At 34.6% G+C, this 22,852-nt stretch overlaps 1 protein-coding gene across 1 annotated transcript in view; it reads left to right on the forward strand.

The window, feature by feature from the left end:
• LOC134045959 (adhesion G protein-coupled receptor A3-like) overlaps positions 1–22,852 on the forward strand; it is a 251,076-nt gene that overhangs the window by 127,301 nt on the left and 100,923 nt on the right. The window contains exons 8-12 of the mRNA XM_062496118.1: positions 7,484–7,648; positions 10,964–11,162; positions 12,402–12,551; positions 15,476–15,637; positions 17,933–18,148. Coding sequence (XP_062352102.1) covers positions 7,484–7,648; positions 10,964–11,162; positions 12,402–12,551; positions 15,476–15,637; positions 17,933–18,148 — 892 coding nt within the window. The remainder of the gene's footprint in view (positions 1–7,483; positions 7,649–10,963; positions 11,163–12,401; positions 12,552–15,475; positions 15,638–17,932; positions 18,149–22,852) is intronic.

A 22,852-nucleotide genomic window follows, 5' to 3' on the forward strand; every position in this document is an offset into this window, starting at 1 on the left:
GAAATGATCCAGCTACTCCCTGAACTTTGGTATCAGTTTGGGCAGGAATGCATCCAGAAAAGACATGAAGCAAGCAGTACTGATTTGAACTGGGCCCAGGTAGAAAAACAGTCTGAAAATCCCTGCTAAGGATGTTGGTAGGTTGGATGCTTGACTGAAAGTTCAGATATGTACCAGATCATGGCAGAATATTGGAGATTGCACAAGATTAAGAAGATTAGAACAGATCCAAGTAACTTGATTCAGAAATGCATTTTATAATCACTTTGTGTCGTGAGTATTTTGGACATGAGCAGCTATGGGTCATACTGAGAAATCCAGGGAGATAAGCAGAAATTGTTCAGTGCTGATATTTTTGGTTTACCTAATTGACCCTGTTTGACCTTTAGCTGTCAAGGAGTTTGGAAACAAATGAAGCAAAATAAGAGTTTAAATTGTAAATCAATATTTCTGTATTATTTTGAGGTCACTTAAAACCCTGTAGGCAATGGTCTACAACTCATTTCAGGCACTGGAAAAAGATACTGACATATGCTACTTCACCAGAAGTGTTCTCATATATCAGATAGGAAGAAAATATTTTACATTATTGCCGAATATTATGAAATGCCCAGGGTAAGAGTTTCATTATGTGAGATTAAGAGTACCTTCATGTGAATTAATTTGGAAGATTAATTAAACTTAGGTCTTTTCTCTAAAAATATTTCAATTACCTGAATAAAAGTCAATGGCAGTTTTACTACTAATCAGTATGGGGAATATTTTAAAATATAGCCTGTGGAGAGACTAATACAATGAAAAGCAAAGGCAGCAACCACCATACCCTCTGTCATTAAAGTAATAGAGCATTACCTAAGAGTTGTGCTGTGTCATAAAACTTGTAGGCTTAATTTAGGTAAGTGCTTATTGAAACGTGGTTGAAAAATAGTATTTTCACCAAAAAAAAAAAAAAGTGCTTTGGCTGATAGAATTAAAATACTCCAGAAAAATATTAAGTCAGAACTATAAAAACATTTTGATGGAGTCCTTGAAGAATGCTACAAAAAATACTTTATTTGGTGTTGAGACCAGATTAAGATGCCTTGCACTAAGTTTTGACCTCTCACTTCCACCTCTGCTTATATCCAGCAGCTATACAGGGTCCATCCAGCCACAACACTGAAAGGTTCAGTAGTAAGAACAAAAATTGACACTTTATCCCCCACAAGGGAGACTCAGACAGTTTTGCTTTGACTTATTAAGGCCAGGATGATTTTAATGTGGCCCTTCAAACAGCTGCAGCTACACAGCTGGGGACGTGCTGCACTGTAGCAGCAGTTTGGAGTCAACATCTCGGGGCTGGCTTTTTCTGAAGTACTTTTCCCTGTCAACATCAATGTTAGGTATAATTATACATCTTCTCTGTGTCCAGGCAGTAGCTTGTATGTCTGTGAACCAAATGTGAGCATATCAGAGCATTTATGACGTACATGCAGAATCTGATGCCATGTAAGCCACCCTAAATACTGGTGAAGTAAACCATTTATTCAAATAAATACTTGCTAGAAATACTAAAACAACAACTGAATTACTTTTAAATTTTCATATATTTCAATCTTTTCAACATTAAGAATATATTGTAGGGCATATATTCCCATTAACATGCTGGAATGCCATGAAAAGGGTTCCTCTCTTCTCTTTTTTCTCCCTGCAGGATAAAACATCCCCTATATTTAATTGTTTATGTTGTGATAACAGGGTGGCTCTTGGCCATTACAAAATGAACTTTACACTGTAGGAGGTAGACCAAATACTGAGAAAGAATAGAGATTGGTCCTGAAGTTCTTATGTGGGAAACTGCTGTCTTGCCTTCTTTTTAGATCTTTCCAAATTTCTTGCAAGTGGGCAAGTAAAACAGGTTAGTATTCTAACCCTAATATATCAACCAGTCCATTAAGTATTCATTAGATAATTAATTTCTGAATTTGTATCATGTCAGAGTAATATGCATTTGACAAATAATTTGAAATTGTAAAATTAATTTAGTGGGGGTTTTGGTTTGTTTCCTTTTGTGTGTTGTTTGGGGGTTTTGTGATTATTATTTGGGTGTTGGTTTTTTTTTTTTTTTTTGTTTTCTTTTTGCTGGTGCCAGTGGCATGTAATCAAATAATCAAGAATTGTTATAAGCAGATTTAACACTTCTGAGTCATCTGGTAAATATTTTACTTTTAAAGCTTTTTACGCAATTGTGGCTATTGGTGTGATTGGTGTTATTTTTGTCTAAGAATCTCTGATGGTGTACAGCTCACAGGAGTAATGCTAATGAAATAAAGCTTCCTCTGAATATAACATTGCAGCATACAAACTGCTTAAGGGGAGATGAAAGGCATACAGCAGGTGTAGCAGCATTTCCCCAGAAGGCTGCGGTTGTGTCCATCCTGCAGTCAGTCAGCTTGCTGGTAGAACAAAATTAATAATAAGAAACACATCTGAGCATCCCTGAACCTTTCACCAACTGACAGAGCAGCTGAGTGCCAGATAACTGATTCATGAAGTACTTTAAATAAGCCCTGACCCAGGTGTACTCTTTTCAGATAGCTTTATGGCACCGTGCTACCACAGACCTGCCAGGTGACTGAAGGTTTATCCAGCAGAAGAAAGTTTTGGGTCTCTAGAGCTGTTGATCTTTTTTTTTTTTTTTTTTTATCTCCCCACTTATGTTCTCAGCTAGCTAGACTGGCATGTATTGTCTCCAAGACTGTGGGAGTTTGAAGATAAATACAAAAGTCTTTCTGTATGCCCTGCAGTGCAGGACAGTAGCTGATTGAGCTTGTCAGGTAGAGACAACGAGTGAGAATGAGTTGATACTACCAACCAAAGATGTTGTGATATGATGTAGAGATGTTTAGGGTTTTGATGTTGTTTCTGGTATAGTCACTCTAATATTAACAGTGTTTTTTTCTCAATTTTATGGAAGAAATTAATGGCATGTATGTAGGTTACAGGTACTTTGATCTGCCTATAGAAAACACATCTCACTGTTTGTTGGCTGTTGGGCAACAAATGGATATTAGCCTATAACAGTATTTTTAAGCATTTGCATTTCAGTTGAAGTAATTTGAGCAATATGAAGGAAATAAAGTGAGATGGTTTTACTAACTGACATACAGCTCTTTCTTCCTATTTTGGAAATAGGTTTTTGTTTGGTTTGTTGTAGGTTTTTTCCCTCTGTTTGTTTTTGGGGTTTTTTTGTTTTATTTTTTCAATATATTGTCGTTATTGTCAATATATTGTTACTAAATCACAACTCTTGTCATGGCTCTAGCATGTGAACAAATTAGCTGATAGATAAATTATAGAAAAAAGTATGTTATAGAACATTACATTTCTTGGGTACCTGCAGATGGTATTAAATGTTAAGTTAAGCTTTTTTTTAATAGCAATCAAAAGGAAAAAAAATCATGTGTATTGCATTACCTCTGTGTATGAGAAATTGATTACACCTGAAAATACTTGCTAGACATCTCACATAAAATGAATACCTACTTTCATCTTCCTTTTTTCTTGCTTTTGCCTGGACACAAGTTTACTTCAAAGGCCATCAGCCTTCTAAAGCTGTTTCTTTCAAGGGTAAATAACTAATTTTGTCAGAGAGATCAGACTAGCAATTTGAGTTCAGACAAGTGCCTTGATTTACAGATTCTCTGTTCATTTTCCATGTTTTAACCTTATGTCCCCTGTGAAAGGCTGTATTCCAAGCAGCACTGTACTCTGGAGGCTAACACTCATTTTTTAAATTGCATGTTAGTATTAATAATTTAAGGTGGTATGGGTTGGAGGCATGCTATGCAGACCTTCTCCCTGAACTGTGGGAACACATTCGCTATTTATCTGTCTGAAGAGTATGAGAAAACCTAAATGTCTCCTGTGTTTAAGTAATTAATTTTTATTTTCCTGCAGGAAGACCAGTTGGTTCTTCCTAAATCTTACAGAAACTCAAGTCAGACTTTAAAGTACTTCTGTGGAAAGCCAGTCAAAACATGGTGTTAAAGTCTCTTCTTTATTTGTTACTCTTGTTTCCTGGCATGCAAATGACTGCTAGGGCGTGCAGCAAATGTCACTATAGTACTTCTTCAGGACATGGTTGAGTAACTTTGCATAATGAGACCTGCTTCTGATTGTCTAATTAGTTATGCATTGCTGTAGCAATGCAAAACTATGCCTCAAATAGAACTCTATTGTCATAGGTTACTTGATTACATGACTATGGCTTCCGCTTGTATTATGGCTCCTCTCTCTAGAATGACAAATGCCACTGGCTTCCGTTGAATATTGTAACAACTTTTTCATGGAATTACATCAGCTGTACATTTTAATTAATTTTTCAATATGTCGGTCATCATATTTGTAAAAAGGAATTCTACCATGCATGAAATTCCCCAGTACAAAAAAGAATTTTGTATATTCTCTCTCTTCCTTCCAATGTTTTTACTGAGAAGGTCACTATAATTTCAAAAGGAAACTTGAGAAAAGCCTGCTAGTCATCCTCTTCTCATCAGGCAGCAATCTTCATCTTCAGTTAGCCTTGATACCATCTCATGAATGTCTGACTTAATTTTATCGTTATAGAATATCACAGAATTGTTAAGGTTTGTAAAAAACCTCCAAGATCATCATGTCCAAGTGTTCACCAGTAAACCATATCCCCAAGTGCCGCATCCAAGTGGTATTTTGAACACTCCTGGAGGTGATTCCACAATTCTCCTGGGCAGCCTGTTCCAATGCTGGACCACCCTTTTCCTAATACCTACTCTAAACCTTCCCTCCACTGCAACTTGAGGCCATTTCTTCTCATGCTGGGAGTCAGTATTTCCATGGAGAGTGGCAGCTGTCACACTGTTGAGGAGTGGGATGTGATTGCTAATGCAGAGGGTGTAGCAATGCTGGTTGACTCATACTCCATCCTGAGGCAAGATGCATAGTAGGGGCAGGATTGTTGCATTTGTAGCCTGATGTTTATTAGATCCTGTGAGATAGGATGGTCAAGAAAAGAATACAGCCAAAGGAGCCATCCTCTCTTAATTCTTCTGTGTTTTTGTCAAGCTCCTAAATCAGTCCTGCCATGTTCTCAGGTTCTGGGAGAGATCTTGCCTTTAACCAGGACTTGGTGCCATTGCCAAGAGAGATCAAGAATGCCTTTTGACTACGAGTGAGCATCTCTGCGTGTGCTTATGTTACTTTGCCAAGACTTAAAATATCTAACTGACCTACTAGAAAACTTTGTGAAATTTTAAAGTTCTATAACCAGGAAAGGCCCATCCTTTCCTTCTGGTCTGCTGGGACTGTAAAGTCAAAGTCTCCAAGGATTATAAGGAGAGAAAATGCTAGAGGAACAAGTAGACCACTTTTTTGGGTATTAAAATATTAAAATACTTTTTTTCTTTTAAATTCAGTCCCCCAAATTCTCCAGAGGTATCAGATCAATTTATCATTTGTCATATCCAGATGGTAAGTAAATGAACAGTTTCACCATTGGGCTTACTATCAAAATATTCCAAGAGGAATATAAATGAATGCATCATTTACAGTGGCCAGATGGCAATTCAGAAGACAATTTCATGATCTAGTATTATATTGCATAAACCTATTCTGGCTTGTTTTTTATCACCATCTGAAGAAAGGGCAATGGAAGATTAAAATGTGAATGTGAGGAGTTGCTCATCTTTTGAGATAATTTGCACCAGTTTTCAAATATTGCATTTCTATCAGAAACAAGACTGATGTATCAGTAAATATTTGTCTCTGAGTTTGGGAAACTTCATTAACTGATGGGAGACCTGTTAAGCAGCAAATAAATTTACATCTGAACATATTTCAGCAGTTTAAATAAATGGAAAATGTACCCTTTATATTTGTTTATCTACATACTGATTACTTGTACAATTTCTAAGAAGCTCAAATACAGTATTTACCTAACATAAGCATGGTTTCCAATTTTATCAAATTTGTATTGTTAACAATGATTGTAGATATTTTCTAGAAAATAGATCAAAATATCAGCACAACTATCATACGTTCTGTTCCACATCTTGATGCCACAAGTGAATGTACCTGCTGCCTTTTCTTCCAGTGGAAAAGTTTTATGCATGTTTTCTTTAAGCTCTAGGAATATGATCTTTATTAAATGTCTGTAAAGATGATGTGAGATTGTTGTGACATATGCAATACAACATTTATTTAAAACATTTTTAAACTGGCTAATTTCTCTGAACTATTTCTACCTGAATGCAAAAAGATGTATTAAGAATTAACTGAGAGGCTGCTGCTACTGGGCTGTTCACCTGAGACTTCTTAAGAGAAAATTGCTTCTTTTGACATTAAAATACTGGGCTACTCTCTGAGGATGGCTAGTAATGCTTTTTCTGTATTCCCTGCTATAAAAATATGTGAGAATTCATTGTAAAAATGAAATAGACACTTGGTGTTCAAAGTCACCATAAATAGAAATAATGTGAAAATTTTTAAGTTACTGTTGAATAATAAATTTGATGGAATAGCTAGAGAACTGTGCAAAAGTTTGGAAACAACTAGCTTAAGCCAAAGACTGTTTACCATGGTTTACTTCTTTTCTGAGGACCCATATAACAGTTCTGTAGTAGGTACTTGAGAAAATCATCTTTCAAAATGTCAGACTCTACCTAAAATTGCTAAAGGTTGTAAGTAAAATCTTTAAGATTTTATTTTAAACACAAACTCAAATTCATTAACTTTTAATTCAGTTCTTCAGGTTTTATACATTCTTTCTCACCCTACGGTGTTTCTTCCCACATAATTTCTAATTGTCTAAACCACAAGGCATATTCAAAGACAGGCCATTTCTGTAAAGCAAAGTAAATATTTCAGAGAAATGCTACTTTTTTTTCATCTCGCAACTACTTTCAAAAAGTGTAATTTGTTTAAAACTGCAGTAAAATTTATTTCCAGCCCAATGGTATATTTTAGATATAATGTGTTACCTTCTTAAAATTACTACATTTTAATAGTTAGTTAGCATTATTTTTGGTCTGTGGCATCTGTAGAGTTGGAGTAATTGAATAATGTTCTACCCCTGATAGCGGAGGGCCAGATTCTGCTGTTGAAATGCCTCAGGAGCTTCAATCACAGCTGAAGGCAAACCCATTCTCTGTGGATTGCTTGTGTGGTCAACTTGAAATGCCTTCCTGACTTTCAAGTATTTGGTTAGGCAGCAAACTCAATATTCTGTAATACCTGGGGAAAGGAGAGTGGGCTTTGATAAATAGTTGATATTTTTTGGTCGTGATTCGTGTTATAGCCTGAGTAGTCAATACAAATTGGTGCTGCTAAGAACTTACTACCACTGATGTCATAGACCAAACCTCATTTTGATATTTTCATTAAAAATCTCAGAAAATAAGTTAATGTGAGAAAACCATTGATATCTGTATAATTAAGTGTATACAATGATGAATCTTTTATTTTATAGTGAACTTATCCTATCCAGTATTGACGTTGATGCAACTGGAGATTGGGAGTGTCTAGTCAAGACTTCCTATGGAAATAGCACTAAACAAGTAGAAATTGTGGTTCTTGAAACAGCTGCACCCTACTGCCCTGCAGAAAGAGTTATTAACAACAAGGGAGATTTCAGGTATGACTTTCTGGGTTTGGAGTGCGTTTCATATATTAACGTAGGTACAGACCATGCTTACATGGTACTTCAGTGTCAGTTACAAAACCCTTAGTTTTCTTGTCATTTTTATGTAATATGGTAGGAAGGAGGAGCACTGTAAGATTTTGATGGGTATTGGGACCTAGTTCTTCAAGAGAAGCAGTGGGTTGTCAAAGTCAGAAAATCTTCTAATTCCTCGGTATGCCTTATGGAAAAATTTTAAGAATTTAAATAAATGAGAGAAGGTTCAAAATTTTTCTTGGTCTTTGTAGAAGATTATAACACTGCATTAAAGCATTAGAAGAGTAAATCTTCAGTGCTTTACTTTTAAAATCTGTTTTGGTTCTGATGGCTTTGTTCAGCTGAGATTAGAGGTAACAAATGACATGAGACTGTAAGTAAAATATTTCACTGAAGAGGATCATAATAGAAAGTAAAACCATTTAGTAAAACAAATAGATTGTATGAGGTGAACTTAAGGACACACAGTTCTTACAATATATCTATCACATGCTTATGAAATACACCTGTCCTGCTATCTGAATTGTAGGAGTCTGCAAAATCTTGTATACTCAATGTAGTTTTTGCTCCATCATTGTTTTTATCTGCATATGCTGATGGGGCTTTCTAAAATTTTAATCATTTTAATCCAAAGGAAAGGTTTCTGTGGAATTTGGTATTGTTTTCAGTTAGCTCTAAAATACACCAATGATCTGCACAAAGGTCTTAACCAAAACCTGCTTGACAATAAGATTGATGTATGATGGCAACCCCATTGAGAAATCAAGACAGGAATTGGTTACCAAATGAATTATAATGAGGATTCAGCTTGAATACTTAATGAAAAGAACATAGATGAGGAAGGAAGCTTCTCTTAAATAGAAGAACTTTCTGCAAATATTTGACCTGAAAGCCTCTAGTTATTTTTAGGTTACCTTCAAAATTTTCCCAAAGGTTTTTTATACTATTTCTCATGTTTGAATAAAAGTAAAGGATTGAATTATAAAGAAGTGGAAATAAAAACTTAGTCAAATGATGTGTTTTCTCTTTACTACAAAGTTATTTTATTTTGTGTTAACCTCAGTACCAGCAACTTTGCTTCTTTCACTGAGGCAATGCATACATATGGATTGAATGCATTCAATACATATATATGGATTAAAATTCTTTAGAGACCTTTAACAATCTTAGCTATAGATTTTTTTGTCATTAAAAAAACTGGAATTGTGTTTTTTTCATAGTGGATATGCTTAAATGGGTTTTAATTAGGTCTTTAAAAAATATATACTTCCTATCAGAAAATTCATACTAAATCTTTTAGATGACAACTCTGTGATAAAGTTCATATTTTTGCCTTAAAATGCCATCTTTTTCTCCATAAATAAATATATATAAATCTGCACAAACTAACACCAGGGGCATTTTTGCCATTTTATATAAATCAAAAGAACAGGAGTGGACATTTCTCAACCTATTGATCATCTTCCTAGAAATCCATATGAATTTATTTTTAAAATGTACATCAAAAGGATGCTGAGTCCATAGGTTCTTTTGGCGTTTGAGAGAATGAATTTAAAATAGTACAGAATTTATCAGGCTCAAACTCAGCATTAGTGCTTGAAATTGTTCCAAACGTTTATCCTCAGAGATGGAGCTATCACACCAGCAAGTTTTCTTACAAAGGTCTTTGAAGTTTTAGTAGCATAACAAGAATGTAAGTGGAAAGAATTGAACCACAAAAGCAAAACTAGAAAGAACAGTTCTTTTATTGGGCAAAAGAAAGGGACAAAAGTGTCAACTGCTAGGGGGAGTGTGGCTATTGTCCAGCCTAGGTGGTATTTATAATTTCATAACTGCAGCAAGAACTAGGCACTGAGAGTCAGAATGAACTGGCCTTTTGTACTAAGAGGTTTTCTCTGTCATAGCCATACTTTTTGTTGTTTTATAGAATGCTGTGCGCTTATTCTGAAAAGCAAGTTATAATGTTACATGCTATCATTCCTAGTCATAGAGGCCAGATTCTGCTCACTGTGACAATGCTAGGTTCAAAATTATCAAGTAAGTTGCCAATAAGTGTGGCCCAATTGCATTAATGCAAATGTTTTGCTAAAAAAATATTTAATCCCAGACACAATAGACCTCTATGTTCTATATACTGCTATACATATTTTGGGTTTTTTTGGGAAGCTCCTTTCATGATTCATTTATCAACTGTTTTTATATCACAAATTCAATTATTTCAGTGACAGCTGTGAAAAATAAAAGTGTTTTTCCTGTTAGCTTTTCTTTGAAATGAGGAAAACTTTTATAGCCCAAAACCTTTCAGTATATTATGTAACAATGTACAATTGAATGTGCATTGTGTAACTAAGAGGAGCTAATACATTTGTTTGAGGAAAGGTTGATTGCCAAGCTGTAATTTCATTGAAAGGCAGAATATTTTTGTGAGTTACTGGGTTCACTAATTACATCAGTGCAATTAAAGAACCGTATCCTTCCCACACCTGCCCACTTGCTGATTATATGCTTAAGGTTTTCTTAGTTTTCTCTCAATTTCCTGATCCTGCTATGTCCACACTAGGCTGTAAATGGCAATAGATTTGGTACCTATAGAGATAGATCCCGTTGTGCCATTCTAGAGAAGTGTGTTTTATAACAGACCCATCAGCTAAATAGAATAATTCTGGCTGCTCTTGATTCAGTTTGTTTTCAAAAACTATTTTGAAATCATGCTATATAAACCATGTATACCTAAACAGCTAATTTTTGAGGGCTAGTTACTTCCTCTTTCATGACACGTGATCTCTGCTGAAATCTTCTTCATTGTTTTCTGAGACGTTCGAGGCTTTTTGTTTTTCAAGGCTCTTTAGTGGTGGGTCAAAATGCAAAGCAGAGGTTGTCAGGTACCTTTTGAGCACTTACTTTAAAATAGGAATTTTTGGGGAATTTTTGTTTGGTTTCTTTTGATTCATGGACTTACTGCTCTGCTTTTTTGCAGTCTGCAAACATTAATGTAGTAGAAGCATTAACCACATCTTTATCCTGAACACTAAATGCCTTCCTGAAATTAATGCAGAATGAATGTGTCACTAGCCATACTTGAACCTGTATAATTCTGACATTTTCCAAGGAAACAAAGTAATTAATTATAAAACACTATGAAGTAAGAGTTAAAATAGCTTTTTTTTTCTCCTATATGATTTTTCATTGTTGTATATAGAAATATATTGTTTTATATATATATGTTGTAAGTTGCCTTCTGCATTTTAATTTTTACTATCATGTTGTTTATAGGTGGCCCAAAACTTTGGCCGGGATAACTGCTTACCACCCCTGTCTCCAGTATTCTTTTAACTCTGTTGCATTTCATAATGGTGCAGAAGAGGCTAAGGCATGGCGTAAATGTAACCGAACTGGACGCTGGGAGGAAGAAAACTACTCTGAATGTCCTTATTCACAAGAAATAACTCAAGTTCTTCATGCTTTTAGTCGGGTAACCTTTTTGAAATCCAGTTTCCCCTTCTCTAGTACCGATCTTGTTTGAATGGCTTGCAAGAAATGTCAGTTCAGCCACAAGTTTGGGATAGATGGACTTTTAACAAAATGCTTTGCTAGAAAGACAACCTTTTTTTTTTTTTCTCGTCTCAGTTATTGGGAGTTGTAGTAGGAACAAGTACATTCATTACCTTTATCTTAATATTTTTTTCCATTAGGTGCTTAGAGTCTAGATGATTATTAGTAATGCTGACAAGGGTGATCAGTGCTTGGCTTTCCTTCCCTTCACTCATTTTTCCAGAAAGATGTTAATTTCTCGTGGACTCCCATATCAGTTTCTTCAGCTGAAGTCCCTTTCGTCTTTAGAATGCCTTTTTGACATATTCACAAACAGTACTTAAATTGTTCCTTAGGGATAAATAAAAGAATGAGATGAAAAAGTAGAAGGATAGAAATTAATGAGAAAAAAGAGCATAACAGAGAACACTGTGGAGGATGGCCCAGATGTATAACTGCCATACTAATTTTACCACTTTCAGTTTCCTTGACCATTTCTTACCTGGTAGTACCAGTAGTGCTAAATAAAACCACAGAAAGATTGTTTTCTAATGGGTTCATAAATAAGTGTAATTAATATATTAAGAGAGCCATTGCAATTACAGGGTAATAAATAATTAGGAAGATGTCTAGAATCCAGTCTAATCTTTAAGCAATGAGGTGAGTCTGGGTTTCTCAGGGCCTTAGATACTCAGGACTTTATAACCTCTGAGGATGGCGGCTGCACAATTTCTTGGGGTTAACCTGCTCAAATACCTGACTACTCTTACAACAGTAAAGGTTTTCTTCACAGCCAGTCTGAGCTTCTCTTGTTCTCCCACCAAGTACCACTCTGTATAGGGAACCCTTGCTGGCACTTGTTTTCATGAGGGTCTAAGAGATAGAGGCAAGGCAAGGTTAGTAGCTTGGTATATTTTATAATGCCAGATAGTTACAGTCTAGAAAAAGTAGATAAATATCTTCAAAATTTGTTGGTCTGTTGTGGGTCTTCAGATAACAGCAATGAGATCTAAGACCTAAGGTTGAAGATACATTCATATACCCCTGAAATGTATATCCCTGGCACATAAATCCATGTGGAACTGTGGGCAGGCATTATACCAAAGGATATGATCTCCAGTTTTTAAAGACAATGAAGCTAGCTGATCTATTAAGCCTAACAATTCTAATGTATTTTCAGATGCACATCAATTTGACAACCGTGCTTGAGTTTTCCCGCCAGCTGACAGCCTACACAAGAGGTGCTTCCCTCTTTGCGGACAAAATGGATGTAATATATTTGGCTTATATAATGGAAAAGTTAATTGTCTTCGTGGATGAAGTTGAAGATGTAAGATATCTTCTCTGTGCTGAAAAAAGTAGAATTCAGAAGTGAAGTCTTCACATATGGCCCTGTTCTTAATGTATGCGGGTACACACTGAAGAGTAGCTCCTAAAACTGATTGCTGATTGCAAATGTGTTGCTTAAGCTGGGATGTATCTCTTTGTGCCAAAAAGGAAACTAAGTCTTCTTCTCTGATGACAAGGGCATTACTGCTTAGGAATAAAACCTGTTTTTTAATGAGCCATTTATTTAATTTTCTTTTTAAGTTTAATTTTTACATGTCTAACGTGTTAGAATGGACTCTGTCTGGCCACTGGAGCTACACATGCTTGTTTTGTTTTCTCCATTTCATCAGAAGGTTTCCACTGAATTTTGAAAGGAGATACCACTTCTTGTAAAGAAAAGCTAATATGTCTTTATGTACAACTTTGTACAGAAACTTGGAGCATTATGTATGCCATTTTTGCAGGGAAATCTAATCAGAATTATGCAAACCCTATGGGAAAATAGGTTTTTCCAGAGAACAGAAATGTTAATCTTTTTTTTTACTGTTAATTTTCAGAGTAACTGCTTGCATAAAGATTTCATAAATTGTAATTTTTTGACCACATGATGTTTTCTTTTGGTCCGGCAATGTTCTTTCCATTCTTGCTCTGGGAATTGTAACAGTTAACATTTTAGTGCCAATTTGAGAAAGTCTCCAACTTCAATTTCACCATTATACACTAGATCTAAAGTATATTATTAAGTGCTCTCCAAGAATCATGTTTCAAAGCTGCAACTTCATTTCAACTCAGAATCCTGATAAGATCTTACTGCTGTCTGACAAAACAAAAATTTGACATTCAAAAGAAACAGCTGGATTTGCCATAAAGCCTCTTTAGTTTTCTAGCAGCTGATTCATTTTCCATTAAAGCTGAGCACCATCTCTAATTTTTGACTTCTTCCACCTCTCAAATAGGTTTTAGTTTCTGCTTTTTGTTTGCATCAAAACATCTCTATCTCTATCGCTTATGTTTAGATCTCTAATTAAGTCATCCCTTATTTTCCTAATTTATAACATTTCTTCTAATTTTTGTTTTCCTTTACCTCTCTCTCAAGTTTGCTAAATAGAGTCCTCATTCACTGAAGTCTGGACTAGTACCCATTTCTTAGCTCTCACTCACAAGGTACAAAAACACCTACGAAATTTAAGTGTCAATAGCTTCACCCATGAGGCTGCTCTCGTAATTATAAATAGAACTGAAGTTTATTTAATACAAGGCAGTTAGTTTGGAACTGACTAGCAGCTGCAACTACAATTACATAAATCCATTAGAAATCAAAGTAATTCCAATAACATTCTTGCTAAACTCAGTTTAGTACAGTTTCTCCGCCTCTTGTCTGGGATGTGCATCCCATTCCACAATGGATTGCTCATTTTTATACAAACTAAAGGTGCTTTGTCTCATCTGGTGGGTCGCCTCTCAAACAAGAGAGGTTCAATAGCTGCACAAGGGATGTATTTGCAGCACACTACAACTTTTGTCAGGAACATGCATAATAGCTCAGATTTTTGTATTTTCAATGACTCCCTGTTACTCTTCATTAATGCATTTAATTATAATATAAGTTACTTTCTCTTCTTATTTATCTCCTTTTGTATATTTATAGATTATTGTTGTGCCCTCAGTATGTTACTACCTAGCTGATTGATGTTTGCTTTTATAGTTTCTTATAAATCACTCCAGACTCTTAATGTGATTCATTATTATTCATTTTATCAATAACTCTGTCACATTGTCAAAAGCTATCTAGTATTATCTAGTAATTATGTTCTCAAAAATAGATTAAATATTTCAGGAACAGTCACAAAAAAATTCACATGTAGTCTCATTATTTGTTTCCCTTGCAATGCATGTGAAATTTTTTATTGAAAATGCAGAAGTCACTTCATAACCTCAGCCATATTTTAAATCTTTTATACCATTGCTGAATTTCTGTTTTCCTTCCCAATGAATCATCTGTCTACTTGCCTTATTTTTCTGTTTCTATTTGTGTGACTTTTTGGCTTCTTGAACTTTTGTTTAGCAATATTTCTCAATTGTTTTTCTCTTCTATATACCTTTTTATTCAGGTGTATTTGTGACAACTGGGTTTATATTTTCCATAGCATTGCCTTCAAAAAATATTTGTAATGTGGTCATTTTAATTTTGAAATTTTACTCAAATATGGTTTTTTGAATTTTAAAAAGCAAACATTTTTTTTCTAGCTTGAATTAATTACAAAAAATATTCACATTATTTATTCTTTCTAAATGTAACTACTAATAAAATTTAAAACACACATTTACCACCAAAATCTGTAAAATATCACCTGGCTAAACAAAGATCTGTTATTTTGGATTAGGCACAAGCATGAATTAAAACTGCCAAAGCTATGGCCAATGAGATGATCTAAGTTTGTATCAGCACCTGAGCTATATCCCGAATTTACTCCACTATGTCTGTAAAAAGGATGTCTTTCAAATATATTTTCTCTCTTTTTATTTTACTTCCCCCAACCCTCCCCCTTCAAGGTTATTTGACTGACCATGAAGCAGTTCTTTAGAATGGCAGGGCCAATTTTAATTAGTTTAAGAAAGAGGGTGATAATTTTGGAGTTCTGTTTGTTGCCAGATGAGAGACTCAATTTGTCTGGTTTATCTAGAAGAGAAGATGTAAATTTGTGAATTAAAAAGCTCTTCCTCGATGTGAGTTGAACTTTTCCTTTCTTGGTTTTTCTTTTTCAGTCCATTTAATTTTTTATAAAATCAAAACTGTCTTTCAATGATGGTTGCCAAGAGAAATAAGGTGCCTGTCTTCATTTGTACTCTTATCTGTTCTTTTGTTACTTTTTGAGTTTTACAGACAATACCATTTTGGGTTTTTGTTTTTTTTTTCTCTTCCAGATTGGGGATGCTCTTATTGAGATTGCCAGCAATATAATGTTGGTGGATGACCACGTGTTGTGGATGGCTCAAAAGGAAGACAAAGCCTGCACCAGGATTGTACGATGTGTAGAACAGATTGCAAGTCAAATACTGACCAGCAAAACTCGAGTTGTTTCAAAGGTATTTTAAAAATTACAAAATGTTTTGTAAGTTTTTTCTCTCATGAATTCTGTTTTCAACACCAAAATATTTTTTAAATATCACCAATGGTATTTAAAAGTGGTTTTCTTTGGTCAGTTTATTTATTGTGACAATAGAGTGTTCACAACAATATCATTCTAATGTTCTTGCTGCTCATTCAGTTTCTAGTTTTAAAGCCACTATAGTATATGGTTTTATTTTGAGATGTCCAAGTTGAGTGAATGACTGACAGCAACATGTCAAATTATAGAAGACAACAAGATCCCCTGTAGTTGGAACATTTTAATATGCCTTGCCAAGAGGCATCTGTACAGCTATTGATTAAAGTATTTAGAAGATTATCTACAAAGATCTATCATGTCCTAAACGTTACTAATTCAGGAATAATTAGTTTTTTAGAAGCAAACTGTAGCTGTTAGAAATAATTTTGTTAGTCCTTGTCCTCCATCTACACAAGTGTGTCACTTGGATATTAAGAGGTTGTCATTTGGAGACTTAGACATTGTCTTGTCAGCTTCAACATCTAAATAGCAGAAATACATCTAAAGCAGAAGCTTTAAAGTTATCCTTTTAGAAGTTTAGATAAATACTTTAAAGCCTTATCATTCCTTGGGTTAGTTTGCTTGCTTGCTTTTAAACCTTTATTCTTTTTTCAATTGTACACTGCATTTACACAAAACCACTATTTAATCATGAGTTCAGGTATAGAATCAATCACAGCAATAATGTATAAAAATAAAAGCAACCAAAAAAACCCCAAAAGAAATTATAGACTGAAGTGAATTATAGAGGAAGCCAAATAGCATAATAGCCTTAGTTTCATCACTGTATGTTTTTAGAAAAGCAGTCTTTTAAACAGAGACAAAAATATATATTAGACTTCTTCTTAAAGGAAGTTTTTTATTTAATTCTCATTTACATGAAAGAATAAAATTTGTTAAAAACTCTTATTAAATTAAATGTGTAGTGATAATAATGTAATTTTTAGAAGTATTTTGCAATGTGACAACTAGGAGGGCTCTGTTGTTTTATACTTGCCTTTCTTGTAAATGTCAAGTGGTAGAGGTTGAGTTTTTTCCCTGTCGCTTCTTCAGGAAGATAATGACATTACTGAAAAGAGTAAGTCTATGTACTCAGATATGTGTCACTAACTGTTTTGCCATGCTTTATCTTTTTGCTTATTATGGTTTTCTGTAGGAGAAGCAGTTTACTGTTGAGTGCAATTTGTAAATAAATAAAAGCTGTGGCGTTTTTCTGGTGTCATCGTAATGCCGTACCAAACATGTCTGTTCCTTTGGGAGGCCAGCCAGGAAACTCTCACAGAAGTTACATCTGCTTTCTTTATTTTAGAAAACAGCAAATAAAACACCCACAGCTTAGGTAGCCAGTAGTTTCTAATAAAATTCCAAAGAGAAAAGCATGGAAACTCTATGAACTGTGGCAGCCATGTAACATTGACTCATAGAATCATTTAAGTGGTAAAAGACCTTTAGTATCCTTGTGTCCAACCATTAATCCAGCACCGCCATGTCCAGAGATCACTAAACAATCTGTACCTGGAAGCAGACACCATGTAGTCCTATCAGTGGTACCAGTCTGAGGCAGTCCCCTGTTCTACCATGAGCTGTTTGTCTCATGCATAGGCCTGTGATGAAATTGAAATACCTGTTAAAGGGTAGAGATGCATCTCTGCATTCTGCTGCGGTCTCCATCTCTGTGCACTTCACTTTGCTGAAGGGTAAGTCACAAATGTACCTGTAACATGTAGCATTGAACCATTTAGTCATGTTCAATGTTCTCATGGAACAAGATTGGTGAAAAGACTCAGCCACTAAATAGCTAAGAAGGTTCCTGTTTCATTTCTTAGGCACAAAGCACACCCTTATTCATTTATTAAATAGTTTTTAAGCCTGGTGTTGTTAGTTCACTTTATAACTCTCTGGCTTTAGTTCCAGATTCCAATTAAGCTGATAATGATGGAATTGCAAAACTGATATAATAAGTAACTAATGTAACTGTTAGAAAACAGATCTTTGTTTGTCTATCTATCTATCTATCTATCTATCTCAGAAAGAAAGATGGAAGCAAACCCACTATGGTGTTGTACAATCCTGTATCATATTTTTAAATATATATATATATATGTGTGTGTGTGTGTGTGTGTATGCATGCACAATCCTTTATGGAGAATGTGCAGTAAGTACACAATGCACATACAATATTGCAAGTCTGGTTAATGAGTTTGTGACATAGCTATCCTCAATGTTTTCACAGATATCTCGTAATATTGCTCTGGAAGCCTTCATGATCAAGCCATCCAGTTTCACAGGAATGACTTGCACTGCCTACCAGAAGATAACTGCAACCTCGGACAAATCGGTGACTCCTGATTTGGGAAGATGGGAAGCAAATCACAATCCTGATCTATATCTGAATTTCAAGTGCAACACTGGCAATCTGGATGGTTCTTTGGTGAATTCTTCTACCAGGGTAAGTCAGTATGATTATGAATATAAGTTATCTATTTTATTTATTTAGTGTTTTCAGTAGCACCTTTAGGCAGAATACTGTTTTGTAAAATGCATCTTTTATGTGTTGTTAGCATTGTAAACTTGTTAATAATTTCAGCATGTAAGTGGGCTTAAGCTGGTTTACTGGGTGTAGCATATTTTGTTGTGCTAATGAATATTCCATTAATATAATCAGGCAGAATGCAGGATGTGAATATAGATGAGTGAACGTCTTGTTCTTTCTGTCTCTGACCCCAGTTCTGCAAACTTTTCTTTGTGTAAACAATGTCTTTAAATTCATCTGGAAATACTTGTTGTAGTGAGGCACTCTCAAGGAGTGCAGAGATGTATTTTTAGGGAAATTACCTTCACTTTCATAAATAATACTGCACTATCTTCTGGACTTTATGCTGAAGGAGAGTGTTTTGTTGAATTTTTGAGTACTAGCTGAAGAAAATAATAAAAAAGCCTTTTAATAGAATGCACTGTTGTTATCAAATAATGAAGTGTAACAATTAAATTTTGATTTAGCAGGAAATGGAATTTTGTATTTGGTTGAGCATGTTATTAAATTTAAGTATTAGTGTGGAATTTTTGTTATCCTTCAACTGAATCTCAGTTTAATAGGCTTATTTCTTGAAATATTTACGATGACAAATGATGCTTTCCTGAACAATAATACTGGTTTATTGGACTTGAAAGTATTTTGATTGAAGTTTGGTGCATTTTAATCTGTATGGGCTATGCAGTCAGTTATATGGTACTTCGTGCTCCCAGGATCTTCTGCTGAAAGGACTCATCTTAACAGTGGAACAATAGGGTAAATTTGTTTCCTTAAATTGAGTTAAATTATTTTCTCTGAATACTTTTAATATATCTGTCTGTATGAAAAAAGGTGTCTCTGAAAAGAAATGAGTCTGCCATCCCTAAGGTGAAAACCTAATGTCAGAGATCTAAAAGATGCAAGATTTCTTCAAGAAGCAACCCTGGAACACTGTGAATTGTATGGGATAGTATTATTGATACAGAAATATATGTATGAGATTACAGGAATGGAAAAGTTTTCTTCATTAGTTCCACCAATATATTTTTCTTTAGAAACTGAGTACCAACATTTTAGTAATTTAATGTCTTTATAGTTGAATTTTCAAGCACTGGTGTATCTCTCCTTTTACAAAAATCCTACTGTAATTGCAAATTTCTCATCTCTTCTATCAGCATGCATTTGTCAAATATGTAGAGTAAATTAGACAAGTCATTTGAAGCCCCTTCCTAAAATGTTGTCAGAATGTCACTGTCGTGATCTCAAGTAAAATCTTTCCTTGTATACTGTGAGCCTACCTGAACTACACAATATAGAGAAGGGAAATTTTACTGATGCAAAGAAGCCAGGACAAAGTGAGCTTATTCCCATGCAAAGCCATTTGGAAATATGTAATATATATTGTCATGGAATTTACTTTGTTGTGTGGATCTGTAGTTATCACCTGTATATGAATTTGTAGAGATTGTAAGAGCATGATAGAGGAGATTACAGATTCAGCTAGATGTTAGTTACATGGCTTTGGGTTTTAACATGAACATGTACTCAGGCTTTAAATGTGGTAGGGGAATAAGCAGACTGGATCTATTCCTTCAACTTAATCCTTTAACTTAATCCTGAAATGGAAGAAGTTTTCATTCACTGCTCTCTGAAATTTTAGGCTAAGCACTCCCTGAATTCATTCTGAAATTGGTTACATTTCTTCACTGTTGAAGGGAATGATATGTAGAATTGTAACTGATAACAGCAAATGGGATTCTTTATCATCATCCACTAGCAAAATCATTTCTGTATTTGATCATTGGAGGCAAATCTACTTGACTGTGCTATGCAAAGTTTTGGAAAATAGAGAATTTATGACAGAGGTCAGAAATGCTTCTTTTATTATATCTGACCTTTAGAACTTCATCTTAGATGCTGAGATTACTCTTATAGTCTTCCTCTGTTTAGCGTAGGATTAATAATAAAGAAGAGAAAATATCTAATTAAAATCACTGAGTAGACGTGATAATCACAAATTTAATTTGTAATTTATCACAAATTTAATATTTCCTAATAAAAATTTGCTTAAGAAGTTTATTAAAAGAGAATATTGATATGTTTTTGTGCTAGAAAGCATAGCCCTCCTCAAACTTATAGTATTGTAAATCATCTCACTAAGCAAAACAATTGTTTATGTTTTCTGTTGTTAAGAAATTGCACTAATCAATTAAAAATTGAATCCTCACAAAGCAAAATGTGGGCAGTAGAGGGGAGAAGGCTCATACAGGTGAGCTCAAGTTTTCTAGCAAAGCTTTTGTAGCTGTGCATAGTGATATTTCCTGGCAATGGTAGAAAATTGATACATATTTAGACAGTGGTTTGCTGTACATAAATTAGCCCGATCTGGTTATTATGGGATAGAACACCCCAAAAAGGTTAAGAAATACCAAAATTTAAATAAATAAGTAAAAATCAGTTTAAAATAATAGAGTTTGAAAATTAAATAATTTAAAAGACACTGAAAGAGGTCCATCATTCAGAAACATTTGGGAGATAGCTGTTAAAAATATATCTGTATCCACTTATGGTTCAAATATATTTATAGACCAAATTGAAGTGTTTTCAGATACCCTAAATTAAAATATTGATGCAGTTTGATACACAAAGTTTTTTCTTTAAATCTAATTCTGATTCTGTAGCCAGCTGAAAGTTTGAAAATAATAATTTATCACTGTTGCAGATCCAAAGTTTTGTCTAGTAGGACTTAGACCCAAATGCCTTCTCTTAGATGCCATTTTGTTAGTAGGGAGCTTTTGCTGCCTGACTGGGCTCTGCTGTGTGGGGGGGGGAAAAAAAAGGCTCAGATATGTGTTGTGAATTTTGGTGACAGTGTTTTGGCACACTGGTTGTTTTCCTCTCTGTTTCAGAAGCTTTAATGGGATCCTCCCACGCTGGGTCTCCAGACTGAGATCCTGTCCCAGGAATGCTCCTGGGCACAGCTCTGTCCCATGAACAGACATGGTCTGAGGATGTCACAAGAATAATGTGATGATCACATGCCAACCAGGCTGCTGAACATTTGAATGTGGACAGTGTGAGAACAGTTTATGAAGTTTTAGTACCATTCAGTATGATTCGTGTCTGGTTCTTGTGTGATACCACACCTGAATCATACTTGGAACCTAATGTCTGTTCCAGCCTGATTCTGCAAAATATCTCCAGTGTGCAAAGATAATCCCTTGGACAGTTAACCCACCCTCTGACTCAGTAAAATTCCTTCCGTATGGAATGAACCTTGAAACTTCCTATACCATGGTAACAAGATGTGCAGTTTATGGTAGGCTGTAAGTTCTGTATGTCTGCTTCAGCTTCAAAGAAAGTATTTTCTTAACATAATTTATAGTTTCAGCTTCATTGAAAATGCTTGTCAAATGAGAAGTCTATTCCTATCTTTAATTATTCTCCTCACACACAAATGAATTTAAGTGAGGTTTTGAAATTTCAGTAATGTGTGTTTCACATGTAATCCCTGACTTCTGAATTCTTCATGATAGCATGCATGCCATTCAACTTTTCAATTCTATTTATTTCTTCTATGCCCTGAGCCAGGCTGACCTTTGGATTTGTCAGGTTGTATTACAGGTAGCGTCCATGTGATGAAATGGTAAAAGTTAAATTGGTAGCAGGCATGTTTACCACAAAAACAAATTCTAAAGTGCACTAACAAAATCCTATTACTTGCATTTACCACGTTGAGGTATTATACAATTTTAGAAATATTCTTGCCTCAGATACAGACTGGAAAATACACAGTCTAAGAAAATGTTTTGTCTTGCATAAAATAAATGTTGATTGTCAGACCATAGATGTAATGTATACCTAATGGTAAATTCCTAGGTAAAAGTTACCAGGTATGGAGAAAAGAACTTAAAGATTTCCACCAATTGACCAAGAGTGTAGGGTAAAGCACAGAATTAAATGTCCAGGGAGGAAGAGTGAAGGGGAAAATTGCTTTTGCTGATATCATGAGGTTGCTCATCTATTTTAGGATACCTTTTCCCAGTTTCAGAATGTGTGTGTACAGAATGTTTTCAGTGCATAAAGATCAGCTTAGGAAATTCAGAATTCAAATAATGTATAGAATTTTTGAAAAATGTAATATAAAATGAATATACTTCCTGTAACTTGTGTAGAAGATAGCTATTATTGAGTTTTCTGGTTCAGTCTATCAGACTAAATGTTCCCTGCTCCAGATCTTCTTTCATTCCATGCTACATTAACAGCAAATGTTTTAATTCTTCTGTTGAGAACATTCACACTCATGTATTCAATAACCACATACATCATATTAAGAAAATATCATCTAATATAGTCAACAAAATACTGTTATCATACAGTATGTCTCAGTATATTGTAAGGATAATTTTGTAATTTTTTCCTAGCATGTAATAACTAGTAGGTTGATAGACATCATAAATGTAGCATGAATTATGGTGACATCATCATTTCCATTCTGGGTGGCCTCCAATTTCCCAACACACATTGCTTTTTGAGATTATTGCAGCACTTTCCTCATCAAATATGATGAACTTTGAGTATGTCTATACCATAAACATTAGTACAAGATTATAACTTTTCTTTTTATCTCATTCTGTAATT

The sequence above is a fragment of the Cinclus cinclus genome, chromosome 7 (assembly GCF_963662255.1).
Source record: "Cinclus cinclus chromosome 7, bCinCin1.1, whole genome shotgun sequence".
In the NCBI taxonomy this organism is placed as follows: Eukaryota; Metazoa; Chordata; class Aves; order Passeriformes; family Cinclidae; genus Cinclus; species Cinclus cinclus.